This window comes from Macrobrachium rosenbergii, chromosome 3, assembly GCF_040412425.1.
Source record: "Macrobrachium rosenbergii isolate ZJJX-2024 chromosome 3, ASM4041242v1, whole genome shotgun sequence".
Taxonomy (NCBI): Eukaryota; Metazoa; Arthropoda; class Malacostraca; order Decapoda; family Palaemonidae; genus Macrobrachium; species Macrobrachium rosenbergii.
This window is the reverse complement of record NC_089743.1, coordinates 54,509,692-54,534,067: the sequence shown is the minus strand read 5'-3', so window position 1 is coordinate 54,534,067 and position 24,376 is coordinate 54,509,692. Positions and strand designations below refer to the sequence as shown.

At 35.1% G+C, this 24,376-nt stretch overlaps 5 protein-coding genes across 5 annotated transcripts; all 5 read left to right on the top strand.

Moving 5' to 3' along the window:
• The first annotated feature begins 4,278 nt into the window (after positions 1–4,278).
• Positions 4,279–5,743, top strand: LOC136855731 (pro-resilin-like). The gene is made up of 3 exons (XM_067133104.1): positions 4,279–4,307; positions 5,141–5,239; positions 5,373–5,743. The coding sequence occupies exons 1-3, from the start codon at positions 4,296–4,298 to the stop codon at positions 5,628–5,630; spliced, it is 369 nt and encodes a 122-aa protein (XP_066989205.1). The 5' UTR covers positions 4,279–4,295; the 3' UTR covers positions 5,631–5,743.
• Positions 5,744–7,995: 2,252 nt separating this feature from the next.
• LOC136855729 (pro-resilin-like) lies at positions 7,996–9,641 on the top strand. Its single transcript, XM_067133090.1, has 3 exons — positions 7,996–8,024; positions 9,030–9,128; positions 9,275–9,641. Exons 1-3 carry the CDS (start codon positions 8,013–8,015, stop codon positions 9,530–9,532), a joined length of 369 nt encoding a protein of 122 aa, XP_066989191.1. The 5' UTR covers positions 7,996–8,012; the 3' UTR covers positions 9,533–9,641.
• A 4,049-nt stretch (positions 9,642–13,690) lies between these two features.
• On the top strand, positions 13,691–15,059 carry LOC136855754 (pro-resilin-like). The gene is made up of 3 exons (XM_067133116.1): positions 13,691–13,999; positions 14,453–14,551; positions 14,696–15,059. Exons 1-3 carry the CDS (start codon positions 13,988–13,990, stop codon positions 14,951–14,953), a joined length of 369 nt encoding a protein of 122 aa, XP_066989217.1. The 5' UTR covers positions 13,691–13,987; the 3' UTR covers positions 14,954–15,059.
• Positions 15,060–16,033: 974 nt separating this feature from the next.
• Positions 16,034–19,798, top strand: LOC136851343 (pro-resilin-like). Its single transcript, XM_067125396.1, has 3 exons — positions 16,034–16,043; positions 18,817–18,998; positions 19,149–19,798. Exons 1-3 carry the CDS (start codon positions 16,034–16,036, stop codon positions 19,404–19,406), a joined length of 450 nt encoding a protein of 149 aa, XP_066981497.1. The 3' UTR covers positions 19,407–19,798.
• Positions 19,799–21,991: 2,193 nt separating this feature from the next.
• On the top strand, positions 21,992–23,074 carry LOC136855788 (cuticle protein 7-like). The gene is made up of 3 exons (XM_067133147.1): positions 21,992–22,009; positions 22,491–22,589; positions 22,738–23,074. Exons 1-3 carry the CDS (start codon positions 21,998–22,000, stop codon positions 22,993–22,995), a joined length of 369 nt encoding a protein of 122 aa, XP_066989248.1. The 5' UTR covers positions 21,992–21,997; the 3' UTR covers positions 22,996–23,074.
• The last annotated feature ends 1,302 nt before the right edge of the window (positions 23,075–24,376 follow it).

Sequence of the window (24,376 nt, the reverse complement as noted above, 5' to 3'; positions counted from 1 at the left end):
TTTGTTGTGTAACTAATTTTTGAAACCTATCACTTGATCTAATTCCTGATAGGGCAATAAATCTTAAAGCTATAAAACTTCACTCGACTGTATGAATGTGTTGACTAACGGCGCTATAGTGCAGTTATTTGAGTTAAATATACAGAGTCCGCTTTAGAATAGACATTCTGAATAATTTCATTCCATTCCGAATACTAGAGCACAACTTTCTTGTTGTCATACAAGGCAAAATGAATGGTATCTATCAATCTACATGTGATATGATTCAGAACATTTAACAATATTGCTTTTAGCACAATGTCTACATATTATGGGTGGTTCGTGATGAAACGGTAATCTACAGTTTTTTTTAACGCAGCCTTATATTAAATTATCGTCAGTGAAATTGCTTATGTCAGTGCGACTAATTTATGTGAGTAGTGACAATGTATATGAATTGCAAAATGAATCTAACAGATGAAATAAAAAATGAAATTCTAAATAGAATTTTTAAAAATTTAAAGAAATCAGCTTTGAACTCCAAATGACAATACGGCGAGTCTTAAGGTTTATTTTATTACTGTTGATGTCTTGCTTGAATAAAAATTTATCTCCAAGTGGCAATTAGATATCTTTCAGAAAAGAACTAGACTGGATCTGGTATCTTTTAAGCAACGAAGATAACCTGAAAAACAAGGGCTTTTCTAAAAAGAATAGAAAAAATGAATATTCAGTCAACTAACGGTAATGATTGTCTGCAAGAAATAATGATTACCATTTATTGCAGGTCAGTTTTAGAAAAATACTCGAAAAAGAATAATTGCAACAGGAATATATCCATTTTAATACAATGATTGTAATGAGGAGCACGTTAGGCCACACTGAGGCAAGACTCGACAAACTTGTGATGGCAAAAATTGATTAACTTATCTACAAATCATCTATAGAGAGGTTGATGGTAATGACAGTATATGTAAAATTGAAGACGATTGCGACATAATGAGAGGGGAAATGGTGGGGACTTGTGGAGAATTACTTGAAAGGAGAGAGAGAGAGAGAGAGAGAGAGAGAGAGAGAGAGAGAGTTGCAAGGTATCATTGGATAGCAGAGGAAATACTATACTAGAGAGGAGGGGAGCTTTAAAGGGCGGAGGCAAAGCAAAGTATAGGGAACAAAAACAAAATAAGTAAATAAATAAAAACAAATAATAACATCCATTGAGGGAAAGATGAAAAGGAGTTTGAGAGAGGTGTCTAGGACAAGTGGCCGCGGCAAACTTGCCGCATCCTAACTGGCTGCAGAGTCTATAGGAAAGGACAACTGGCCGGGCCACTTTGCCGCAGTCATATTGAAAGTATTAAAATATATTTTTATTGAGTTTAAAAATATAAAGAATCATTTTATGATGGTTACTATTTGACAATATATCTAGTTTGGTTTCTCGATCAAAAAAAAAAAAATACGTAAAAGCTAAATTTTATTAAAATGCCATACATATTGAAATACACAAAAAATAATATTTAACAGCATAAGTCTAAGCAAAGTTATGAGCAATTTCTCTTAGCTATTCTACAATATTTCTGTTCTCAAACTGCATAACTATTGATTTTACCCGTGCATCCTCTTCTCGGAACTTTTTTAACTTTACGGGCGGCCTTTTCATAATAAAGATCTCGTCCTTGTTGCACCTTTTCAAACTATCGATAAACTTCCAAATTGTTGGATGTTGCATCCCCAGTTCGTTTTGCAGCCTACATCGAACAGCTTCTGCATGATTGTTTGTCCTATCTTCGTCATTTAGACAACGTTGATAAACATTCCACATGTTCAATGAAAAAAAGGGGAAGACGTATGGCGTTGCCCCTTCTGTTCGTTCTTCCAACATAATTGTCTTCTAACCAATCCAGAAGTTCTTGAAATTCATTTGGAAGCTCATCTGCTAGATCTGCTGAAGCTGCAGTAATACGCTCTGGCGGAACAAATGGTATGGCAATTATAATTGTTTTTGGCACGCAGAGCAAAATTGGCATCAGCATTGTATTGCTGAGATAATCTAAAAGATGTTAAGGTTTTGTATACATTTTGAGCAAAATGGAAAAAGCAGCCCCTAATTTCAACAGGTGGGAAATGATACTGAAGACTTTTGAAATTCCCTGTTTCAAAATCACAGTATATTGTTCCCGGCTGTAACTCGGGTTGAATTTCTAAAATCATACAAAACAATTTGTAGATTCTTGGGAAGCAGCGCAAAGATAAACGGATGAATGCCACCGTGTATCTCAGCAAGAATAACATACACTTGACAAAAATGTGCTGGTGTCATTTTGAAAGTACCGCCAACATAGAGTTTCTTAACGTCTTTAAGTAAATGTGCATTACTTTCCTTTCCAAATATAATGATTCTGCACGATTCATCTTCGTTGTCTGCAAGAAGGAATTTCCCCTATCCATAGGTCTGAAAATCAACAGGAATTACCAGATCTTCTAAAGTTGTAGGACTGGTAGGGTATGCAGACAAATCCTTCCGTTTCCTTTTCAAGAGTTTTCGTAGAGCACCATAGCTGAGCATGACTCCTTGACATGCTTCATTTATATTCCTAAGCAGTCATTAATCACTACAGATGTTTGTTCTCTTTTTTCTGTAACCCGCAACTTTATTTTTTAAATTGTTTTTTTCTTTTTCCACTGGAGCTGGGTCAGCGTTATGCGAATGCTCATTTATTTGTTTTACAGTTTCACCATTCTTTACATTAATTCACGCCTTGCATAACCTACTTCTTTCGCATCTCCAAAACTGCGTGTCGTTATCAGCACAAAGTCTGTCGAAAACGTATGTATATCCATCACTCACATATTCCTCTTTTCCTCTTTGTGAGAGTTCCTCTGTTGCCATTGTAGAAAGAGTTTTGTTACTGAACATTCTGCGATGTAAACTTAAACTTTATTATTTCCCAAATAGGTAATTTTTTACGAATATAAGAACTGTTGTACATAAAATAGTTTACATCCAATTAAAATAATTACAACCATTCAGTATCGTATTTGTAAAAAGGAAACAGTCTAAGTGGCGAAGTGCAAAGCCCCTATAGACATAGTAGCTACGGATAAATAAACAAAGAGAGAGAGAGAGAGAGAATTTTTCATCTCTTCTAGATGTTACCGTGGCGGCCAGTTAGGCTGCGGCCAGTTAGGCTGCGGCCAGTTGGCCGCGGCTAGTTAGGCTGTGGCCAGTTGTCCCATTCCTATCAGAGAGAGTGAAGAGATAAATCCCGGAAAAAGTAACTGACAGTTATGAGGAGAGAGGAAATGGGATCCAGGTAATTTTGTGATGAAGACTGTTTGACAGCTCGGTGGCAATGGAGAGAGAAGTGTTTGGGAGACGATGAGGTTATATATCGGAGCTTATAGAAAAGACTAAGAATTATAATAGAGTCACTGTAGGGGCCAGGAATAATGAACGACAAGACGAAGTCGGTAAGGCTGTAGGGAAGATGGAATCACGGTTGAAGTGTAAAGAGCCATTGATTATTAGCTGTGGGTGTGTTAATGCGGTGGTGAATTTTTATTATACAGTAGACTGAAATTGAGAAAGAGCAAGGGATTAAAATAGTTGTAATTTCGGTTGTAGAAATTTTGGATTTCTGTATTTTTGATATAGAAACTGTAATTATGGTTTTACACTTCTTCACAAACAGCTTCCTCATTAAATTTGAATAAGTATATGATAAGGAAAGAAATACAATTTTAACTGAATCAGGAACCATTTATCATTTTTGTGTAAACAACTCCCATGGTTAAATTTCGATATGCATATAATGCATTTACACACGTGTCTAAATCTTGAAATACTGTCATTCTAAGGCGATCAAGATCCATTTAAATAATTTAAAAGAAAACATAAGCAGATCGTGCCAAGACTAGTCTTTGCGAAACTTGGGTGACCAGTATTATCCATTCTTATGCAGTGTTTTGTGGCAACATATCCTAAAGTATATGTATAGTATTCCTGGGCGTTTTAAGATATTCCAGTGCGCATCTGCTCATGGTTGTATAAGAAAGAATACATCTGCTTCAACATGATATTTAGTATAGTGATTGTAATGAAGGCTGACAATGAACTTATGATCATACAAACGTTGGTTGGATAGACAGGCCACCTGAAATGACGTCATGACCTCCGAGAGCTTTCACTGCAACTCTAATACCTCAGAGGCGTCGATGAATGGGCGGGGCTATTCAGAGCACACCAGAATGATATATATAGCTGGAAGTTTTCTTCTTAATTCATTCGACTGGCTCGCTGTCTTTGTAACAACATGTCTCTGAAGGTGATTATACGAGGACTTTTAGTTTTTCAATTCTATGGTGAATTTGAAATACGTGAAATGGTTTTAATATTCTACGATGGATAATGAAAGAAGTTTAAACGGTTTTTAAACGCTCACAGCACTACAATTCATCAAGTTTTTACTTTTTAAACCCTTACCTTATTCTAATTTATTTATCACCTAATTTCCCTAATATACTTCCCCATCATTGAATGGAGCCTTTGTCAGTATATTTTTAGATTTCTTCCTACCTAGCTTTCCACCTCAAATTTAATATTCTTGCATTAGTGTTTGAGAAGCTCAGCTTTGAATCCCTACCCGGACCCTAAAGCAGAATATGTAATCAACTAATGATCTTTATTATTATTACTTGTTGATTTATTAAGGTCAGTGGGAGCCTGTTTCTCTAATATCATCATGACGCTGATTCATATGAATGTCCTGAAGAGATCTTTTGTCCCTGCACGTAGTGGTACACCGATTTTTCTTTCCATTTGCTGCCTAACTATGGACTTCTTCTGCCGCCTTTCTTGACTTTTGCAATGTCTCATTCAGTACTCTCATTATTATTATTATTATTATTATTATTATTATTATTATTATTATTATTATTATTATTATTATTATATTTGCAACCTTCGTAGGAAAATCAGAGTCCTGCTAGCAAATAAAAAACAATATAGAAAAGCAACAAAGAAAAATAAATATAAGAAATAAATAATCAGTACATCTATCTACCTCTAAGGAACGCTGTGACACACTTCCTAGCAGAAACTGTTTGTCGAGACTTCGAAGATAATTGGGAAATTTTAATACTATGATTGTTGTCACAGGGTTTGATTGTGGCAGCTGTTGCAGTTGCATGTGCCCTTGCGGATTTACCTCCATCCTATGGACCTCCTGCACCAGCCTATCACGCTCCTGCTCCTGTGGTAAGCGGTATTCGTAAGGTGTAAAGCTGTTCTTGATCCTATAGTTGGCAATTCCTTGTGGGATATATATAATTGATTTAATAATTGAATCCAACATATATTTATCTTATTCTGTTAACTTTGATAAAACCAGGGTCCTGCTCAGTATAACTTCAACTACGCCGTGAAGGACGACTACTCCGGCAACGACTTCGGCCATCAGGAGGCTCGAGATGGCTACGACACTAAGGGAACCTACTACGTGCAGCTTCCCGACGGCCGTCTGCAGAAGGTGACTTACTACGTCAACGGTGATTCTGGATACGTGGCCGAAGTGTCCTACCAGGGAGAAGCTTATTACCCACAGCCTGCCAAAGGATACCAACCGGCTCCTCAGGTCGGCTACGCTTAAGATGACCCTTTTTTGCCGTTAATGTTATCTAGGATGCTTTTAGAATTGTTATTATATTAACTTATGTTTTATGAAACTGGCTCTGATAAAAACGAATAAAAGGAAAAGTGTGATTTGTTGTGTAACTAACTTTGTAAACCTATCACTTGGTCTAATTGCTGATAGAGCAATAAATCTTAAAGCTATAGAACTTCACTCGACTGTATGAATGTGTTGCCTAATGACGTTATAGTGCAGTTATCTGTGTTAAATATAAAGAGTCCGCTTTAGAATAAACATTCTGAATAATTTCATTCCAGTCCGATTACTAGAGCACAACTTTCTTGTTGTGATACAAGGCAAAATGTATGGTATCTTTCAATCTACATGTGATATAATTCAGAACATTTAACAATATTGCTTTTAGCACAATGTCTACATATTATGGATGGTTCGTAATGAAACGGTAATCTACATTTTTTTTTAACGCAGCCTTACATTAAATTATCATCAACGAAATTGCTTATGTCAGTGCGACTAAATTATGTGAGTAATGACAATGTATATGAATTGCAAAATGAATCTAACAGATGAAATAAAAAATAAAACTCCTAAATAGAATTAAAAAAATTTAAAGAAATCAGCTTTGAACTCCAAATGACAATACGGCGAGTCTTAAGGTTTATTTTATTACTGTCGATGTTTTGCTTGAATAAAAATTTATCTCCAAGTGGCAATTAGATATCTTTCAGAAAAGAACTAGGCTGGATCTGGTATCTTTTAAGCAACGAAGGAAACCTGAAAAACAAGGGCTTTTCTAAAAAGAATAGAAAAAATTAATGTTCAGTCAACTAATGATAATGATGGTCTGCAAGAAATAATGATTGCCATTTATGCAAGGTGAGTTTTAGAAAAATACTTGAAAAGGAATAATTGCAAAAGCAATACATCCATTCTAATATAATGATTGAAATGAGGAACAAGTTAGGCCACACTGAGGCAAGATTCGACCACCTTGTGATAGCAAAAATTGATTAACTTATCTACAAATCATCTATAGAGAGGTTGATGGTAATGACAGTACATGTAAAATTGAAGACGATTGCGAAATAATGAGAGGGGAAATGATGGGGACTTGTGGAGAATTACTTGAAAGGAGAGAGAGAGAGAGAGAGTTGTAAGGCATCATTGGGTAGCAGAGGATATACTATACTAGAGAGGAGGAGAGCTTTAAAGGGCGAAGGCAAAGCAAAGTACAGAGAACAAAAACGAAATAAATAAATAAATAAAAACAAATAATAAAATCCAATGAGGGGAAGATGAACAGGAGTATCAGAGAGAGCGAAGAGATAAACCTCGGCAGAAGTAACTGAAAGTTATGAAGAGAGAAGCAATGGAATCTAGGTAATTTTGTGATGAAGACTGTTTGACAGCTCGGTGGCAATGGAGGGAGAAGTGTTTGGAAGATGATGAGGTTATATATCGGAGCTTATAGAAAAGATTAGGAATTATAATAGTGTCACTGTAGGGACCAGGAATAATGAACGACAATACGAAGTCGGTAAGGCTGTAGGGAAGATGGAATCACGGTTGAAGTGTAAAGAGCTATCGATTATTAGCTGTGGGTGCGTCAATGCGGTAATGAATTTTTATTATAGATTGAAATTGAGAAAGAACAAGGGATTAAAACAGTTGTAATTTCGGTTGTAGAAATTTTGGATTTCTGTATTTTTGATAAAGAAACTGTAATTGTGGTTTTACACTTTTACATAAACGGCTTCCGCTCTAAATTTGAATACATATATGATATGGAAAGAATACAATTTTAACTGAATCAGGAACCATTTATAATTTTTGTATAAATAACTTTCATGGTTAAATTTCGATATGCATATAATTCTTTTACATACGCGTCTAAAATCTTGAAATACTATCATTCTAAGGCGATCAAGATTTATTTAAATATTTTAAAGGAAAACAGAAGCAGATCGTGCCAAGACTATTCTTTGCGAAACTTGGGTGACCAGTATTATCCATTCTTATGCAGGGTGTTTTGTGGCAATATATCAGAAAGTATATGTACAGCATTCCTGGGCGTTTTAAGATATTCAAGCGCGCATCTGCTCATGGTTGTTTAAGAAAGAATACATCTGCTTCAACATGATATTTAGGATACTGATTGTAATGTTAGAAGGCTGACAATGAACTTATGATCATACAAACGTTGGTTGGACAGACAGGCCACCTGAAATGATGGAATGACCTTCGAGAGCTTTCACTGCAACTCTAATACCTCAGAGGCGTCGATGAATGGGCGGGGCTAATCAGAGCACACCAGAATGATATATATACCGGAAGTTTGCTTCTTAATTCATTCGACTGGCTCGCTGTCTTTGTAACAACATGTCTCTGAAGGTGATTATACGAAGACTTTTAGTTTTTCAATTCTATGGTGAATTTGAAACACAGAAAATGATTTTAATGTTATGTCATGGATAGTGAAAGAAGTTTAAACGGTTTTTAAACGCTCACAGCACCACAATTTATCAAGTTTTTGCTTTCTACACCCTTGACTTATTCTCATTTATTTATCATCTAATTTCTTTAATATATTTTCCCATCATTAGATGTTGCGTTTGTCGTATATTTTTAGATTTCTTTATACCTACCTCTTCACGTCAAATTTAATTTGGATGTTGCTTTTCTCCATCCATTTTTGAATTAGTGTATTCGTGTTTGAGAAATTCAACTTTGGCTCCTTACCCGACCCCTAAAGCAGTATATGTGACGAAATAATAATAATAATAATAATAATAATAATAATAATAATAATAATAATAATAATAATAATAATAATTATTATTATTATTATTATTATTATTATTATTATTATTATTATTATTATTATTATTATTATTATTATTATTATTATTTGTTGATTTACTAAGGTCAATGAGAGCCTGTTTCTCTAACATCATACTGACAGTGATTCATATGGATGTCCCAAAGAGATGTTTTGTCATCTCACGTAGGGTACAGTGATTTTATTTCCATTTGCTGCATAACTATGGACTTCTTCTGCCGCCTTCCTTGACTGTTGCAACAACCTCATTCAGTACTGTCATTATTATTATTATTATTATTATTATTATTATTATTATTATTATTATTATTATTATTATTATTATTATTATTATTATTATTATTATTATAGATGCAACTTTCGTAGGAAAATCAGAGTGCTACTAGCAAATAAAAAACTATATAGAACATTATCAAGGCAAAACAAATATGAAAAAAATATGCAGTCAGTACATCCATCTACCTCTAAGGAACACAGTAACACTCTTCCTAGCAGAAACTGTTTATCGAGACTTCGAAGATAATTGGGAAATTTTAATACTCTGGTTGTTGTCACAGGGTTTGATTGTGGCAGCTGTTGCAGTTGCATGTGCCCTTGCAGATTTACCTCCATCCTATGGACCTCCTGCACCATCCTATCACGCCCCTGCTCCTGTGGTAAGGACTCATGCTGAAATGGTATTCTCAAGGTGTAAAGCTGTTCTTGACCCTATAGCTGGCGATTCCTTGTGGGATATATATAATTGATTTCATAATTGAATCCAACATATATTTATCTAATTCTGTTAACTTTGATAAAACAGGGTCCTGCTCAGTACAACTTCAACTACGCCGTGAAGGACGACTACTCCGGCAACGACTTTGGCCATCAGGAGGCTCGAGATGGCTACGACACCAAGGGAACCTACTACGTGCAGCTTCCCGACGGCCGTCTGCAGAAGGTGACTTATTACGTCAACGGTGATTCTGGATATGTGGCCGAAGTGTCCTACCAGGGAGAAGCTTACTACCCACAGCCTGCCAAAGGATACCAACCGGCTCCTCAGGTCGGCTACGCTTAAAATGACCCTTTTTACTGTTAATGTTATGAAAGGTCCTTTGACTTTTTTGTTATTATACTATAACTTATGTTTTATGAAATTGGCCCTGATAAAAACAAATAAAAGAAATAGCTAGATTTGTGGTTTAACTAATTTCTTATACCTTATAAAATATTTATATATTAACGAATTTCATTGCAATCGAGTTCAATGTAAATGTTTAGGTTTGAACTAAACCTTTTTTTTTTTAATAATTTCATTCCAATTAATTAGTTGAGCGCTGCTATGTTGTCCTAACCTAATACAAGGTCAAAATTCACTGCATTGTGTGAGGGGTCAGGTGAACTGAAAACTAAACAATATTGCTTTTAGCACAATGCTTGAATATAGTGGAGACGTTGTTTCTTGATGAAAAGCTTATCTGCACTTTGTTGGACAGTATTATTGCAACTAAGTATTTAAAAAGAAGTTTACATTAGCGAAACTGAAATTTGTGAATAATGAAATGTATGAGAAATTCTACTAAAAGTGAAATAAAAAATTAAACTGTAAAAACAAAATTACTAACAGTTTACAGAAAGTCAGTTATAAACCCTAGGAAGGTTTCAGGAACTTTTCCAGTTTTTTTTTGGTACTGTTGACGTTTTGTTTGAATATATTTCTAGCAAAGTGGTGATTACAGAGCTTTCAAAAATAACTGGATTCGATCTAATTGAAAGAAAGTGTTTCTACAGAATATCGGAAAAATGCAAAACTGTCAATTAACATCAATGACGGCATTTAATAAACACCTATTACTATTTATGCAAGGATTTTATGGGGTATAGTGTTATAAGATAAAAAATAAATACATTAAAACATACAATACCTCACAACTGATGTTAAAGATGGTAATAATACATAACTTAAGCCATTGTAACTAAATAAGGAACACATAACCAAAATTATATATTTTCTTATAATTTGGTTAATAGCAAAGTGACTGATAAAACCTGGTTACGGTGTTTAAACTGGTAAAACTATCTAATAGCACCTAACAATCATGAGTACTACTCTGCATTTCAGGGCCGTGTCTAATAGATTTTCGTTGATAAAATCTTAATAAAGCATCGGATATGGATCGTATTCTGGAAATAGCTATTTGAAGCCACAGCCTAATGTGGATAATCAAGACACTTATCAGAGTAAATCAAAGAAATTTAAAAGGAAACTTAGCTAAATTAAATTAGCACCCGGAGAGAGGCTAGTTGTAACGTAAACTATGACATCAGACGTAATAGCAGGGTTCTCAGTAGTATGATAATGATCGTAGAAACACAGATATTTGACCCTCTTGTGCAATAAGCAGTACCTTGAGTAGGATATACGATAGTTATCGAAATCTTATTTTCTCTATTTCCATCGAAAGTTCTTCACTTATGGTCTGCTCAAAGCGCAAGACCCTGATTCACACAAGGCTAGATTAATCTTAAACAAACAGCAGCATATCCTTTAAAAACAATTTTATATTACAATATTGTTTTTTTATATTTCCTTCAGTTTCAATAAAGTTCAGTATAATCAATGGATTAGTGGATTACAAAATTTAGGGCGTAGAACAAGCCCTTGGACTATGAGTTACGAACATCATTCTGCATTACAATGTAGTTATGATAAAATGATATATATATATATATATATATATATATATATATATATATATATATATATATATATATATATATATATCAAAATAACTGAAAATTGAAAGAACAAGTAACTTCAAATTCATAAAAAATAAATAAATAAAACCGGGAATAAATAGACTCACTGATAACCACTCAACAACCCTACAACGAACATCAGTGTCAGTTTCAGGTATGTGAATGAAGCGTATAGAAATAAACAAAACTGACCTGGAGGCACACATAAAATAATGAAGGAGGAGTAGTGTGCTATGCCAAGCACTGCGAATTTATTATGGTATTGATCATGCATTAAGGAAGTTAAGGTTAGAACACTTGCCTTATGTTACATTCATTGAGCAGGACTAAGCAGGCACCTGTGAACCGGAACTTTTGGTTTTCACAGACAAGTGTTACTGTAAGACTTGGTGCATATTTCAAGTTAAGGGAAACGTGAATTGCGCCATGGAACTATATTACGCAATTAATATTCTCATTTGATGCCCATTCCCTTATTGTACCCTATTTAGTGACATGACTCATCGAAAAGATGAGAGAGAGAGAGAGAGAGAGAGAGAGAGAGAGAGAGAGAGAGAGAGAGAGAGAGAGTTCCGAGGCAATATGGGTGGCATAGGGAATACATACTTTCATGGATGTTGGTAAGGGGGGCTTTCAAGGGAGAATATGTAGTAAATAAGTAGAACATGCAATGAAGCAAAGGACTTATGTGTTATCAGAGTTTGTGAAGTGTTAGAACTTTGTTTTTTTTTTTATTAGCTTTAGTTTACCCTATTTTGTTGTTTATTTTAGTTTCCCCATTAAGGTTTTGAGATTTCTTCCTCCACATTATTTTGAGTTTCCATTCCTGTTTTGATCCTTGGCCTGTTTTTTCTCAGAGTCCTGTTTTTGATTTCCTTGGACTTCCGAGGTGTAAACGGAAGTCCCTGTGCCCTGGTAGGTCAGTCCAGTACTGGCCTCCGTGTTGGTACGTTTGGGTTCCAGCAAGTTTGCACCTGTATTCTGCATCTATTCGCGTTTTCTTCGCAGTTATCTCCTGCTGCAACGCTGCTGCCTCATCTTGCTGTAGCATAGTCTTGGGCCAGTATCTGCCTGGGGAACCTCGCTGTGAGCAGGTGTTAATTTTGGTGACTTTGGAGAAACCTGGACCTTCCGTGCGGAGATCGTTGTTTTGGTTTGCAGACCTTTAAAGAAGTGGGGAATACCTTCCCGTCTCCTTGAATAACGTTCAGCTGAGTGTTGTGGGGGGACCCCTTCTCTCCTTGCTTTACTCCGTTACGTCTCAATGCATCAACCTGCAGTTCCTCATAAGGATTTTTGTGGAGCTTGAAACTCTTAGTGGCTACTTTATATTTGTTAGGGCAACTTAGTTTTGTAAATTGTTGGCTTTCATTCTGGCCGTTATTGTTTTTCTTTCGGGACTACCTTATTTTTGAGTGTGCTTTTGGTTTCTCTAATAGTGTGGGTGTTTTGCTGAGATTATTGTATACATCGTAACTGGAAATGTTATTCATATATTGATGTATTTATAGTGGTTCCGGCTATAATTTCTATCTGTATCGTGCTTGTAATCGTGCTTGTAAATATATTTTACTATTTTTACCTTGGGTATTTTTATCTTTGTTAATATTTGAACACTGACTGTTATCTCACCTATCGTGACTAACTTTGGGGAACTCCTGTTGAAATTTGATAATCTGCGAAGTCTTAGTATACGCAACTTAGCCCTTGAAGGGTCCTGACAAAAGAGAAAAAAATCTTTCAAGGAAACTGAAGATGCATAAATGATAATTATAAGGGAAAAGAACTAAAATCCGGGAATTTCTCCACTGATTAGGGTGAAGTGTTGGAGATAGTGAGAGTATATGACAGAGGTTATGGAAGAAAAGAGGGAATAGTAAGAATTATTTCTGTACCTCTTGCAGGACCAACAATAATGAAAGATGACACAAAGAATTTATAAGAATGAAAGCCAGTAAGGCTCTAAGGTGGACGGAGTCTTTGGTTGAGATGCGTAGGGTCTCTGCAGAATTTAGAATAGATAGGATATGAATAGCCAACCAAAAAGCAAATTTTGAACTGTTTGTGACCATGTTGAACTGTTTGTGACCCTCTGTGACGCTGGACACTAAGTGATGTAAGCATGGCAAAGTAAAATTGAGTATCCATACAGATAGTTTCATGACCTTTACAATGGCCAGTTACTCCAAATTGTAGGTGAAAACTCCAAAACATTGCTATTAAACTTTTTGCTTTTAGTTTAATTTTGTTGTAAATGCCAATACATCCAGTAGCATGGCAAATATCTTGGCAAACACTGATACCATATACTTCACAAGATCAAAAACGAGCAGCATTAGTTAGTATTTCTTGAATAAAAATATATGAAAAAATTTCTTGAATTAAAAATCTAAAGATAAGTACAACATAGGAATGCACAGTTTAAACCTTTTTATAACCATTTATCATTCTTGGAAGTATCAAGATAATGAAATGCACTTTTGCGCTTGTGGGTGTGCACATGTTTACTACTATATAAGAACGAACACATCTACTTCATAAGAATTAGGAAATCAATTATAATCAAGGTTTACAATACTTATAATCATACAAACGTTGCTTAGATTGACCGGCCACCCGAAAAGATGTCACGATCTCCGAGAGCTTTCACTGTAACTCTAATAACCTCAAAGGCACTGATGAATGGGCGGGGCTTACCAGAGCACACCAGAATATATATACCAGGAAGTTTTCTTCTCTGCTCATTCGACTGGTTAACTGCCTTTGAAACAACATGGCTCTAAAGGTGATTATACGTGGACTTCTTATTCTTTTAATTTTAAGGTGAATTCGAAAAACACAAAATGAATTTAAAGGAAATGAAATGGACAGTGAAAGAGTCGATAAAAACGATGTTGTTTAAGGGTAAGGGGCTTTGACGAAATAATGACAAGTAGATTTTATATCAATGCTCTTAAAACTCTTTTGACGAAAGTTGTCAAATTTACTGAACGTTTATATTGTTCCAGTCAATTATCATTATTATTTGCTGATATATTAAGATCCAGGAGGAACACTGAATGAACTTTAAAACTAAAAGAAAGCTAACAAATTAATTCAAATATATGAAAATTAAACTATGTAATTAATTTAACCATCTATTTTCAAGAAGTCCCGTTACAACCTTTCTACACCAAATATTGTATTTCGTTATTTCCATTATGTAAAGAAGCTTTTCATACTTTGAATGTTGTCACAGGATTTGATTCTGATAGCTGTTGCAGTTGCATGTGCCCTTGCGGATTTACCTCCATCCTATGGACCTCCTGCACCATCCTATCATGCTCCAGCTCCTGTGGTAAGAGCTTCTACTGAAATGTTACTCCGAACTTGTAAAGCTGGTTTTATTGCTAAACCTGGTAATTTTCTGATGACATATATTAATGATTTAATAACTGAGGCCTACATATATTTTTCTTATTCTCCACTTTGATAAAACCAGGGTCCTGCTCAGTACAACTTCAACTACGCCGTGAAGGACGACTACTCTGGCAACGACTTTGGGCATCAGGAAAACAGAAACGGCTACGACACCAAGGGAACCTACTACGTGCAGCTTCCCGACGGTCGTCTGCAGAAGGTCACTTACTACGTCAACGGTGACTCTGGATACGTGGCCGAAGTATCCTACCAGGGAGACGCTTACTACCCACAGCCTGCCAAAGGATACCAACCGGCTCCTCAGGTCGGCTATGCTTAAGATGACCCTTTTTACCGTTAATGTTATCGAGGATCCTTTGAGTTTTTTGTTAGTATATTAACTTGTTTTATGAAATTGGCCCTGATAAAAACGAATAAAAGGCAAAGCTAGAGTTGTAACTAATTTTACAATCATATTCTTTGATCTAGTTGCAGAAGTTATAGGAGTTAAACGCAAGTGTTTATAGTTGAACTAAACTTTTGGATAACTTATTTCCAATTCAATAAACCGTGAAATAAGTTCTAGATCTGATACAAGGCAAAACTCATCGCATCTGCCACTTTACATGAAATGGAAGGTAGAAGGTGAACTTGAACTGAATACTAGACAATACTGCTTATAGCACAATGTCTGCATAATATGGATTCGTTGGCTTGCGATGAAGAGCTTATCTACAATTTGCTGTGCAGTATAATTGTAATTTAGTATTTATAAAGCGGATTAAGTTAATGTAACTAAAGTACATATGAGGCTGAGACAATGTGCAAATAACAAAACACCAGGAACAAAGTACCTGTGATTTAAATGCTCAGGTAGCTGGATGATTAGAGCTGCTCTAGGATTAAGGTTGTGGCAGCAAAGAGAATGTCTAATGAAGTGAAAATTATATTGCAAAGTAGAAATACATTATTACAGTGTAGAAAAAGAATGATAAAATACAGGCTTGGTCAGTTTTGATCTAGGAATGTGATGTTAGGGCGATTAATGATATTATGGGAAAAAAGCAATGCCGCAGAGACATCAATGGTCGGGGAGAGTTTCGTGTGTGTCATAGACGAACAAAATAGTAAAAGGGTAGAATTTCCATTATAAGAAGTACTGCTTCAAACATTCAGGAGATGACAATTTCAATTCCTTTAGGCATAGAGATTCAAGTTTGTCAAAAAAGACAAAAGTAAAAAATGGCGAGAGGGGGTACGAAAGGAAAGAATATATAGACGGAGAAAAATTAACTCTGGGGAAACAAAAATAACTTTTGGTCCTTCAGAAACCTCTAAGGCTCCTGTCTATCACGTTTCATTAAAAAAATTTGAGAATAAAATTAATGTTAACCTTTAAATTGACCTGTAACAGCGAAAAATGAACCAGGGTAAAAAATATTTTGGGAACCTGCCAACCCACTTTTAGGCTACTTCTTTTCAAGTTTCATGAAAAGCAGAGAAAAAATTCAGTGTTGACCTTTGAAATGACCCTTGAGTTCAAGATTTCAAGGTCAAAACCATCTTAATCCAAACTGTTGGAACATGGAAAATATTGTTAAGAAGTAACATTTTAATTTACTTGTCGCTTACCAGAGTAGGTCAGGGTAAGAGACATAAAAAAAAAAATATTTGCCAAATTGCAAACTATCATCCAAACCAGAGAAAATAGAGGAACAAGAAGAAGAGAAGAAGAAAAAGAAAATGAAAAAGGAAACCTTTATATAATCTATATATGAAGATGAAAACTAAGAATCATTTTGGTTTCAGTTTGCTTCAGCTGTAAGTGATAACTTTTCAATAGCTCAGCAAACTTACACTACCGAAACGAGGAGGATAAGCTAAATGGTACTTGTTCATAACTGAAATCCACTGTTAAACACGGCAACATGGCAGAAGTACTCAGCTGGAACTTCTAATTGTAAGGCATCAATCATTATCTATAGAAAAAAAATTGATGCGTTAATGAATTTTTAGTTTTCTGTAAAAGAAAACTATTGAAATGGCTATTTGTCTGTCCATCCGCACTTTCTGTCCGCCCTCAGATTTTAAAAACTACTGAGGCTAGAGGGCTGTAAATTGGCATGATGATCATCCACCCTCCAGTCATCAAACATAACAAATTGCAGCCCTTTAGCCTCAGTAATTTTTATTTTATTTAAGGTTAAACTTGGCCATGGTAGTGCGTCTGACACCGCTATAGGTGCCAACAACACAGGCCACCACCGGGCCGTGGCTGAAAGTTTCATGGACCGCGGCTGAGAGTTTCATGGGCCGTGGCTAAGAGTTTCACACAGCATTATACGCTGTACAGAAAACTCAATTGGGTCGAAGAAACTTCTGAACATTTTTTACAGAGAGAGAGAGAGAGAGAGAGAGAGAGAGAGAGAGAGAGTTGCAGAAATATGATAACGTAAAATTCTACGAAGTATTGGAATTTCTGTCTTTTTCATGTCGAAAGATTACTTGTGTTTTTACAATTTTTTTTCATATTCCCAGAATTTTAATTTAAACGCACATATGATACAGACATGATAAAATACTTTTATCGTATTCTAAAATGTTGTTTCTAACAGAAGCTTATACCATTTTTCTTCTCGTCATAAACAATTCCGATGTTTAAATTTCAATAAACGTCAATACACACACTAATAGCTAAAATTTTTTAAATGACTTTTGCTACAATGGTCGAGATCCATTTATATATATCTTAAAAGGAAGCAAATACAGATTAGGAAAGACCAGTTTTCATTCCATATCTGAGACCACCACTCACCATTATTCTATTTACTTTTATTTTTTGACCAGTATTGCTTATCCTTATGAGGACTGATTTTTGGTATATATATATATATATATATATATATATATATATATATATATATATATATATATATATATATATATATATATATATATATAGTATGCATTATATATATATCAGTTATACACACATATACATATACATATATATATATATATATATATATATATGTGTGTGTGTGTGTGTGTGTGTGTGTGTGTGTGTGTGTGTACATATATCTGTTTTGTATGTAAATGGATATTTGCAAATGAGCGAGCGTACTACAGTACAGAAACGAATATATCTACATCAGAACATTTAGGATATATATTAATAATAATGGAGGTTGACTATAACCTTAAAATCTTTCAGACGTTGCTCGGATTGACAAGCCACCTGAAATGACGTCACTACCTCCGAGAGCTTTCACTGCAACTCTATATCATCTCAAAGGCGTTGATGAGTGGGCGGGGCTAATCAACCTACCAGGTCACTATATATATACCTGTAAGTTTCTCTCTCAATTCATTCGACCGGTTCGTTGTCTTTGTAACATCATGGCTCTAAAGGTGATTGCATGGGGACTTCTTACTTTTAAATTTTATGGTGAATTCGAAATACAGAGAATGATTTTAAACAAGATGCGATGGACAGTGAAAGAAGTCTAAATGACATTTTTTACGTTCACAGCATTACAACTGTTCATTCTTATATTTTTTTATTCTTGCCTAATTTTCATTTGTTTATCGTTTAATTTCCTTGTTATACTTCACCATTATGGGCAGTTGCCTTTGCTAGTGTATTTTTAGATTTCTGTCTACCAACCACTTCACCTCTAAGTTATTTCTAATGTTGCTCTTCTCCGTTCATCTTTGGATTTCTGTTTTCTGTTTGGGAAGCACAACTTTGGCCGCCCACCCCGCCCCCCCCCCAAAAGGCCTATCAAGCAGTTCATGCAATCAGTTTATTATTATTATTATTATTATTATTATTATTATTATTATTATTATTATTATTATTATTATTATTATTATTATTATTATTAAGGTCAAGGAGAATCTGTTTCTCAGACAATTTCCTCGAATTAAAGAATTCAGAGATTTTTTTTTTATTTGGTGCCTAACTTTAGACCTTTCCTCCTTCTCCCAGCCTTTTTTACTATTACGATTACGTCATTATTATTATTATTATTATTATTATTATTATTATTATTATTATTATTATTATTATTATTATTATTAATTTAGACGCAACCTTAGTTGGAAAATCAGACTGCTACTGCCAGATAAAAACCACATGAAAAATGAACAAACAAAAACCTATGTGAAAAAAAGTGTAATCAATTTATCCATCTATCCAAGGAATCCAGTTACAACCTTCCTACCAAGAATTGAAAGTCATCATTTTCAAGTTATTAAGCAGCTTTCATGCTTTGTTGTCACAGGGTTTGATTGTGGTAGCTGTTGCAGTTGCATGTGCCTTTGCCGATTTACCTCCATCCTATGGGCCTCCTGCGCCATCGTATCGCGCTCCTGCCCCTGTGGTAAGGATTTCTTGCTGCAATGTTATTCTCAAATTGTGAAGCTGGTCTTACTGGTAAACCTGGTAATTTCCTCTTGACAGGTATATTATTGATTTAATCGCTGAGGCCTACATATATTTTTTCTTATTTTATTAACTTTGATAAAACCAGGGTCCTGCTCAGTACAACTTCAACTACGCCGTGAAGGACGACTTATCAGGAAACGACTTTGGCCATCAGGAGGCTCGTGATGGTTACGACACCAAGGGAACCTACTACGTGCAGCTTCCCGACGGCCGTCTGCAGAAGGTGACTTACTACGTCAACGGTGACTCTGGATACGTTGCCGAGGTATCTTACCAGGGAGAAGCTTACTATCCACAGCCTGCCAAAGGATACCAACCGGCTCCTCAGGTCGGCTACGCTTAAGATGACCCTTTTTACCGTTAATGTTATGGAGGATCCTCTGAGTTTTTTGTTGTTTTACTAACTTATGTTCTATGAAATTGGCCCTCATAAAAAAGAATAAACGGAAAAGCTCAAATTGTTGTGGAATTAATTTTCAAACCTTTCTTCATCCACTTATTGAATAAGGAATAAGATCTTCATTTGACTGTGTGATAATGATAGCCTTTCAAGAAAGGATTGTATGCAGCAGTTTTATATGAAAAATAAATAAATAAAAAGAAAAATTGTAAGAGCAATGCCTCTGCTCTGACGTTAGGATGGTAACAAGGAGTAAATTAGGCCTTTGCTACTAAAGAAGGAACGCAATCAAAATGGTGTTTCTTCCTATAATTGTTGGAAAGCGAGTTACTAAAAAAAGCTAAGTGTTTATATTGGCAAAACTACTCCATTAATATCTACAGACCCACAGGAACCAGGCTGATATCTTCCAACAAAATGAAGTAAAAATATTAAATACACGATTGAAACAGATTTTGCTGGAACTGTTTAATCAGCCACAGTGAGGCAAGATGTGATGGTAATAATTGATTTATTTATCTATAAATTTTTTCAATAGAGGTTGATGGCAATGGCGTTACTTGTAAAGTTAAAGACGATTGTGATATAATGGAGAGGATATGGTGGAGACGTCTTGAGATTTACTGGAAAGGAGAGAGAGAGAGAGAGAGAGAGAGAGAGAGAGAGAGAGAGAGAGAGAGAGAAGGAAGGAAGTACTGAATTGAAGAGGAAATACTTGAATGCTTAGAAGGAGGTTTTTTTTTATGGCGGAGATGAAGGGAAGCACAGAGAACTAGAGAATCACATAAGGAAAGAATGAAATGAAGCAAAAGAAGTGTGGAATATCAGAAACTGAGGAAACGGATCTTAAATGAAGTAAACTGTAGGTATATGAATGGTTAAAAGTTATAAGAGGAGAAAAGAGATGGAATCCTGGTAATTCTGTAACGAATACCGCTGGGGAGATGGTGAGATTGTATAACACAGTTTATAGAAGATGAGAGGAAAGAGTAAGAATTGTTACAGAGCTACTGGAGTGACCAACAAGAGTGAAAAAAAAGATAGGTAAAACATAAATGAAAAAGAAAGTTGATAAGACTATAGGGAAGATGGAATCATGGTTGAGATGTACAGAGTCGTGGAGGAATGGGTATCAGAGAGAACAGTGTGAACTGGTCAACTGTATTTTTAGCGTGGGGGAATTGCCAAAGTAACAGGTGAGATCTCTTTTCGTGACCATCTCTATGAATATTGGCACCTTCAAGTGCTAAAAGCAAATGAATGTAACAACCTAGAATCAGCTCTACTAAACTCATTTTATAAATATTAATGGAAAGGTTAAAGTGAGGAATTAAACAATAAGCAAGGGAGTGTAGGTTCAAGAAGCCGTTATTAAATGCTAACATTGTATTAGGCTGGAGTCAGGGAGAAAAATGAACTGCTTTTGACTTGGCCAGGATTCGAATCATGATCTGGTTTAGAAACAACGATGGACAGAGACTTCGACAGCCCAATCCTGGCCGCCCCAGAAGCATTTGGAACTTATAATTCACCTTGGGTAGAAGTTATTCCCAAAAGTATAGTGAGTTCGGTATTAAATCACATTTGTGGTTTAATATTTGTTAACATAAAAAAGTCACGGTTGTAAGCAAAAATGCATAATTAGCCAAGTGTTACAATCTTACTAATCAGATAGCTCGGTGGATGCGGGCTGATATAGATGATAAAGATGGAACCCCAAAGGCAGAGTCGGTATCAGATTTTATCAAATTTTATATCTCTTGATAGCTGCCTAATAATGTTTCTAAACAGGACCATGGTTCGAATCTTAATTGGCTCAGAAGCACTTATCAGTTATAATCCTGTTAGGTGTAAGTTATCCCCAAGATATAGTGAGCTTTATGTTAAGCGATATTTGTGGTACATTTTTGTGATATAGATATGCGTATGTATGTATATGTATATATATATATATATATATATATATATATATATATATATATATATATATATATATATATATATATACAAAAGTGATGATAATCATATATATATATATATATATATATATATATATATATATATATATATATATATATATATATATATATATATATATATATATATATATATACATATATATACATGCATATATAAATATATATATATATATATATGTGTGTGTGTGTGTGTGTGTGTGTGTGTGTGTGTGTGTGTGTGTGTAAATGGATAAATGGATACCTGGATTTGCGCATTTATGCATAGTTCTGGGCTAGTCTGTACTATAATATAAAAACGAATATATTTACTTTATCGAAATTTTGAGGATATTCATTTCAACGAAGGCTAACAATAGTCTTGAAATCATACGAGCGCTGTACGGATTGACAGACAACCTGAAATGACGTCACTTCCTCCAAGAGCTTTCGCTGCAACTCTATCACCTCAAAGGCGTTGATGAGTGGGCGGGGCTAATCGAAGCACCACAGGACGCTATATATATCTCGGGGTGTTCCTCTCAATTCACTCAACTGGTTCACTATCTGGGTAACAACATGGCTCTAAAGGTGATTATACGAGGAGTTTTTACTTTTCGATTTTGCTCTGAATTCGAAATATAAAAAAAAATTACTTTAAGGAAATGTAATGGATAGCGAAGGAAATTATAGGAATGAGACTGTGTAGTAGATATTATCTCAATATTCTCAAGCTTCCTTTAATGAAAGCTACCCGTTCAGTTTACAAGAAGTTTAATTTTTTTTTTTTTTACCCACAACATAAGAAGTGTTCAAACATTCTTTTTTATTCTTGCCTTATTTTCCTTCATTTATTATGAATTTCCCTATAATATTTCATCATTAATAGTTATGACCTTCACCAGTGTATTTTCAAATTTTTGCCTACATACCGCTCACCTCTAAGTTATATTAGATGCTACCCTTCTCCGTCCATTTTTGCTTTAATGTTTTCGTGTTAGGGAAACTTGGCTTTGTACATCGTAATTTCTAAGACATTACGGAGATTTTCACACTCTGATTGTTGTCATAGGGTTTGGTTCTGGCAGCTGTTGCAGTTGCATGTGCCTATGCCGATTTACCTCCATCCTATGGGCCTCCTGCGCCATCCTATCACGCTCCTGCTCCTGTGGTAAGTATTTCTGCTGAAATGTTATTCCGAAAATATAATGCTGTTCTTACTGCTAAAGCTAGTAATTCCTCGTAATAAATATTTTGTTGATTTTATTAATTAAACCCAACGTATATTTATCTTATTCTTTTTACTTCGATGAAACCAGGGTCCTGCTCAGTACAACTTCAACTACGCCGTGAAGGACGACTTCTCAGGAAACGACTTCGGACACCAGGAAAACAGAAACGGCTACGACACCAAGGGAACCTACTACGTGCAGCTTCCCGACGGCCGTCTGCAGAAGGTCACTTACTACGTCAACGGTGACTCAGGATACGTGGCCGAAGTGTCCTACCAGGGAGAAGCTTATTACCCACAGCCTGCCAAAGGATACCAACCGGCTCCTCAGGTCGGCTACGCTTAAGATGATTCCTTTGACCCCGAATGTTATCTCCAGTTTCCTTTGTTTCTCTTCTTTACGATGTTAATTTATATTTCATGGAACTGACAGTTATCAAAAAATAAAAATGATCACGCTAAAAAGTTATGGCGTATTTATCTTCTCCACATCAACTCAAGCCAGAACTGCTGTGAATATGGTCTGAATAAGTAGAATCAGAAGAAATTTCGCCTTTTATCAGTTAACAGGTTCTGACAGAAAATAATAGGACAGCCATTGTTGTGTATTGAATCTTGTGGACTCTCCTTTTCCCTGCTATGCCCCTAATTTCATGCTCGTATCTGACTCCATTTAAAGCAGGTAGTTGAATGAGTAGTTTGATTGAACTGCATGATTGGAAAGCGATATTTAAACGATTAACTAATTTCAGGGACATTTCCTGTCAAGGATGTTCTACTGTATAATGTTTTGCCTACTTTCACTTTCCCATAACTGCAAAGATAACAACTTAAGTATTCCCTTCAGTGCAATAACCACGATTAATTTCCTTCGGGTCTACTACTACGAAAGCAATCAGCAAAAGTGTAGTAGCTATTTAAAGACCTCTGTACAACCTCATAGTTGTTCTTGAGTATTCACTAAACCTGCTTACAGTTCAGTATATTTTCTGCTAAGTGAAATGCGCAGCTAATCATTACATAACAGAACTCACAGAGTTTTTTTTCGAACTCCGAAAAACTATAGTAACATGAACATTCTCCAAGTTCTGAAATTTCCCACCAAAACGACCACTCGAGCTTTTGTTTCGAAAACGTTGCAAATAAAAAAAATCCGTTACGAAATTTAAACATATTCATTCGTTAGTTTTATTCCTGACTTTCCCATAAGAATAGAAGACAGATACAAAAATTACATTCCTACTTGCAAACTGAAATTAATTCCAGTGAAGAGGAGTTACCTTAAAACGTTGTTGACTTTGAAGGAAAGTTACTAAAGAAAATTGATAGACTACTGGGTTGATAATCACCCTTTAAACTTGGAAAAAATAATTCTTAATTACCAATTAAACTTAAATTTAGTGATATAGAAATAAAATTAATTGCGAAATGAATTCTTCTAAGGTTTTTTTTTTTATCAAGATGCACACACACATACGAACACGCACGCAAACGTTCCAACAAATGCCTTTTTCGCCTTTTGCAGGGTTGACTTCACAATGGTACAGCCATCCGATCACTTCGTGAGTTTTTAGGGGTGATGGTGCTAGCCTCACTTCATTTCTCATAACACGATCAAACTCAAGGACATATGCATATATAAATATATATATATATATATATATATATATATATATATATATATATATATATATATATATATATATATATATATATATATATATATA

Coding starts and splice junctions, on each gene's coding strand:
- LOC136855729 (XM_067133090.1), top strand. Junction 9,129..9,274: donor ATCACGCCCCTGCTCCTGTG/GTAAGGACTCAT, acceptor TTGATAAAACAG/GGTCCTGCTCAGTACAACTT.
- LOC136851343 (XM_067125396.1), top strand. Junction 18,999..19,148: donor ATCGCGCTCCTGCCCCTGTG/GTAAGGATTTCT, acceptor TGATAAAACCAG/GGTCCTGCTCAGTACAACTT.
- LOC136855731 (XM_067133104.1), top strand. Junction 5,240..5,372: donor ATCACGCTCCTGCTCCTGTG/GTAAGCGGTATT, acceptor TGATAAAACCAG/GGTCCTGCTCAGTATAACTT.
- LOC136855754 (XM_067133116.1), top strand. Junction 14,552..14,695: donor ATCATGCTCCAGCTCCTGTG/GTAAGAGCTTCT, acceptor TGATAAAACCAG/GGTCCTGCTCAGTACAACTT.
- LOC136855788 (XM_067133147.1), top strand. Junction 22,590..22,737: donor ATCACGCTCCTGCTCCTGTG/GTAAGTATTTCT, acceptor CGATGAAACCAG/GGTCCTGCTCAGTACAACTT.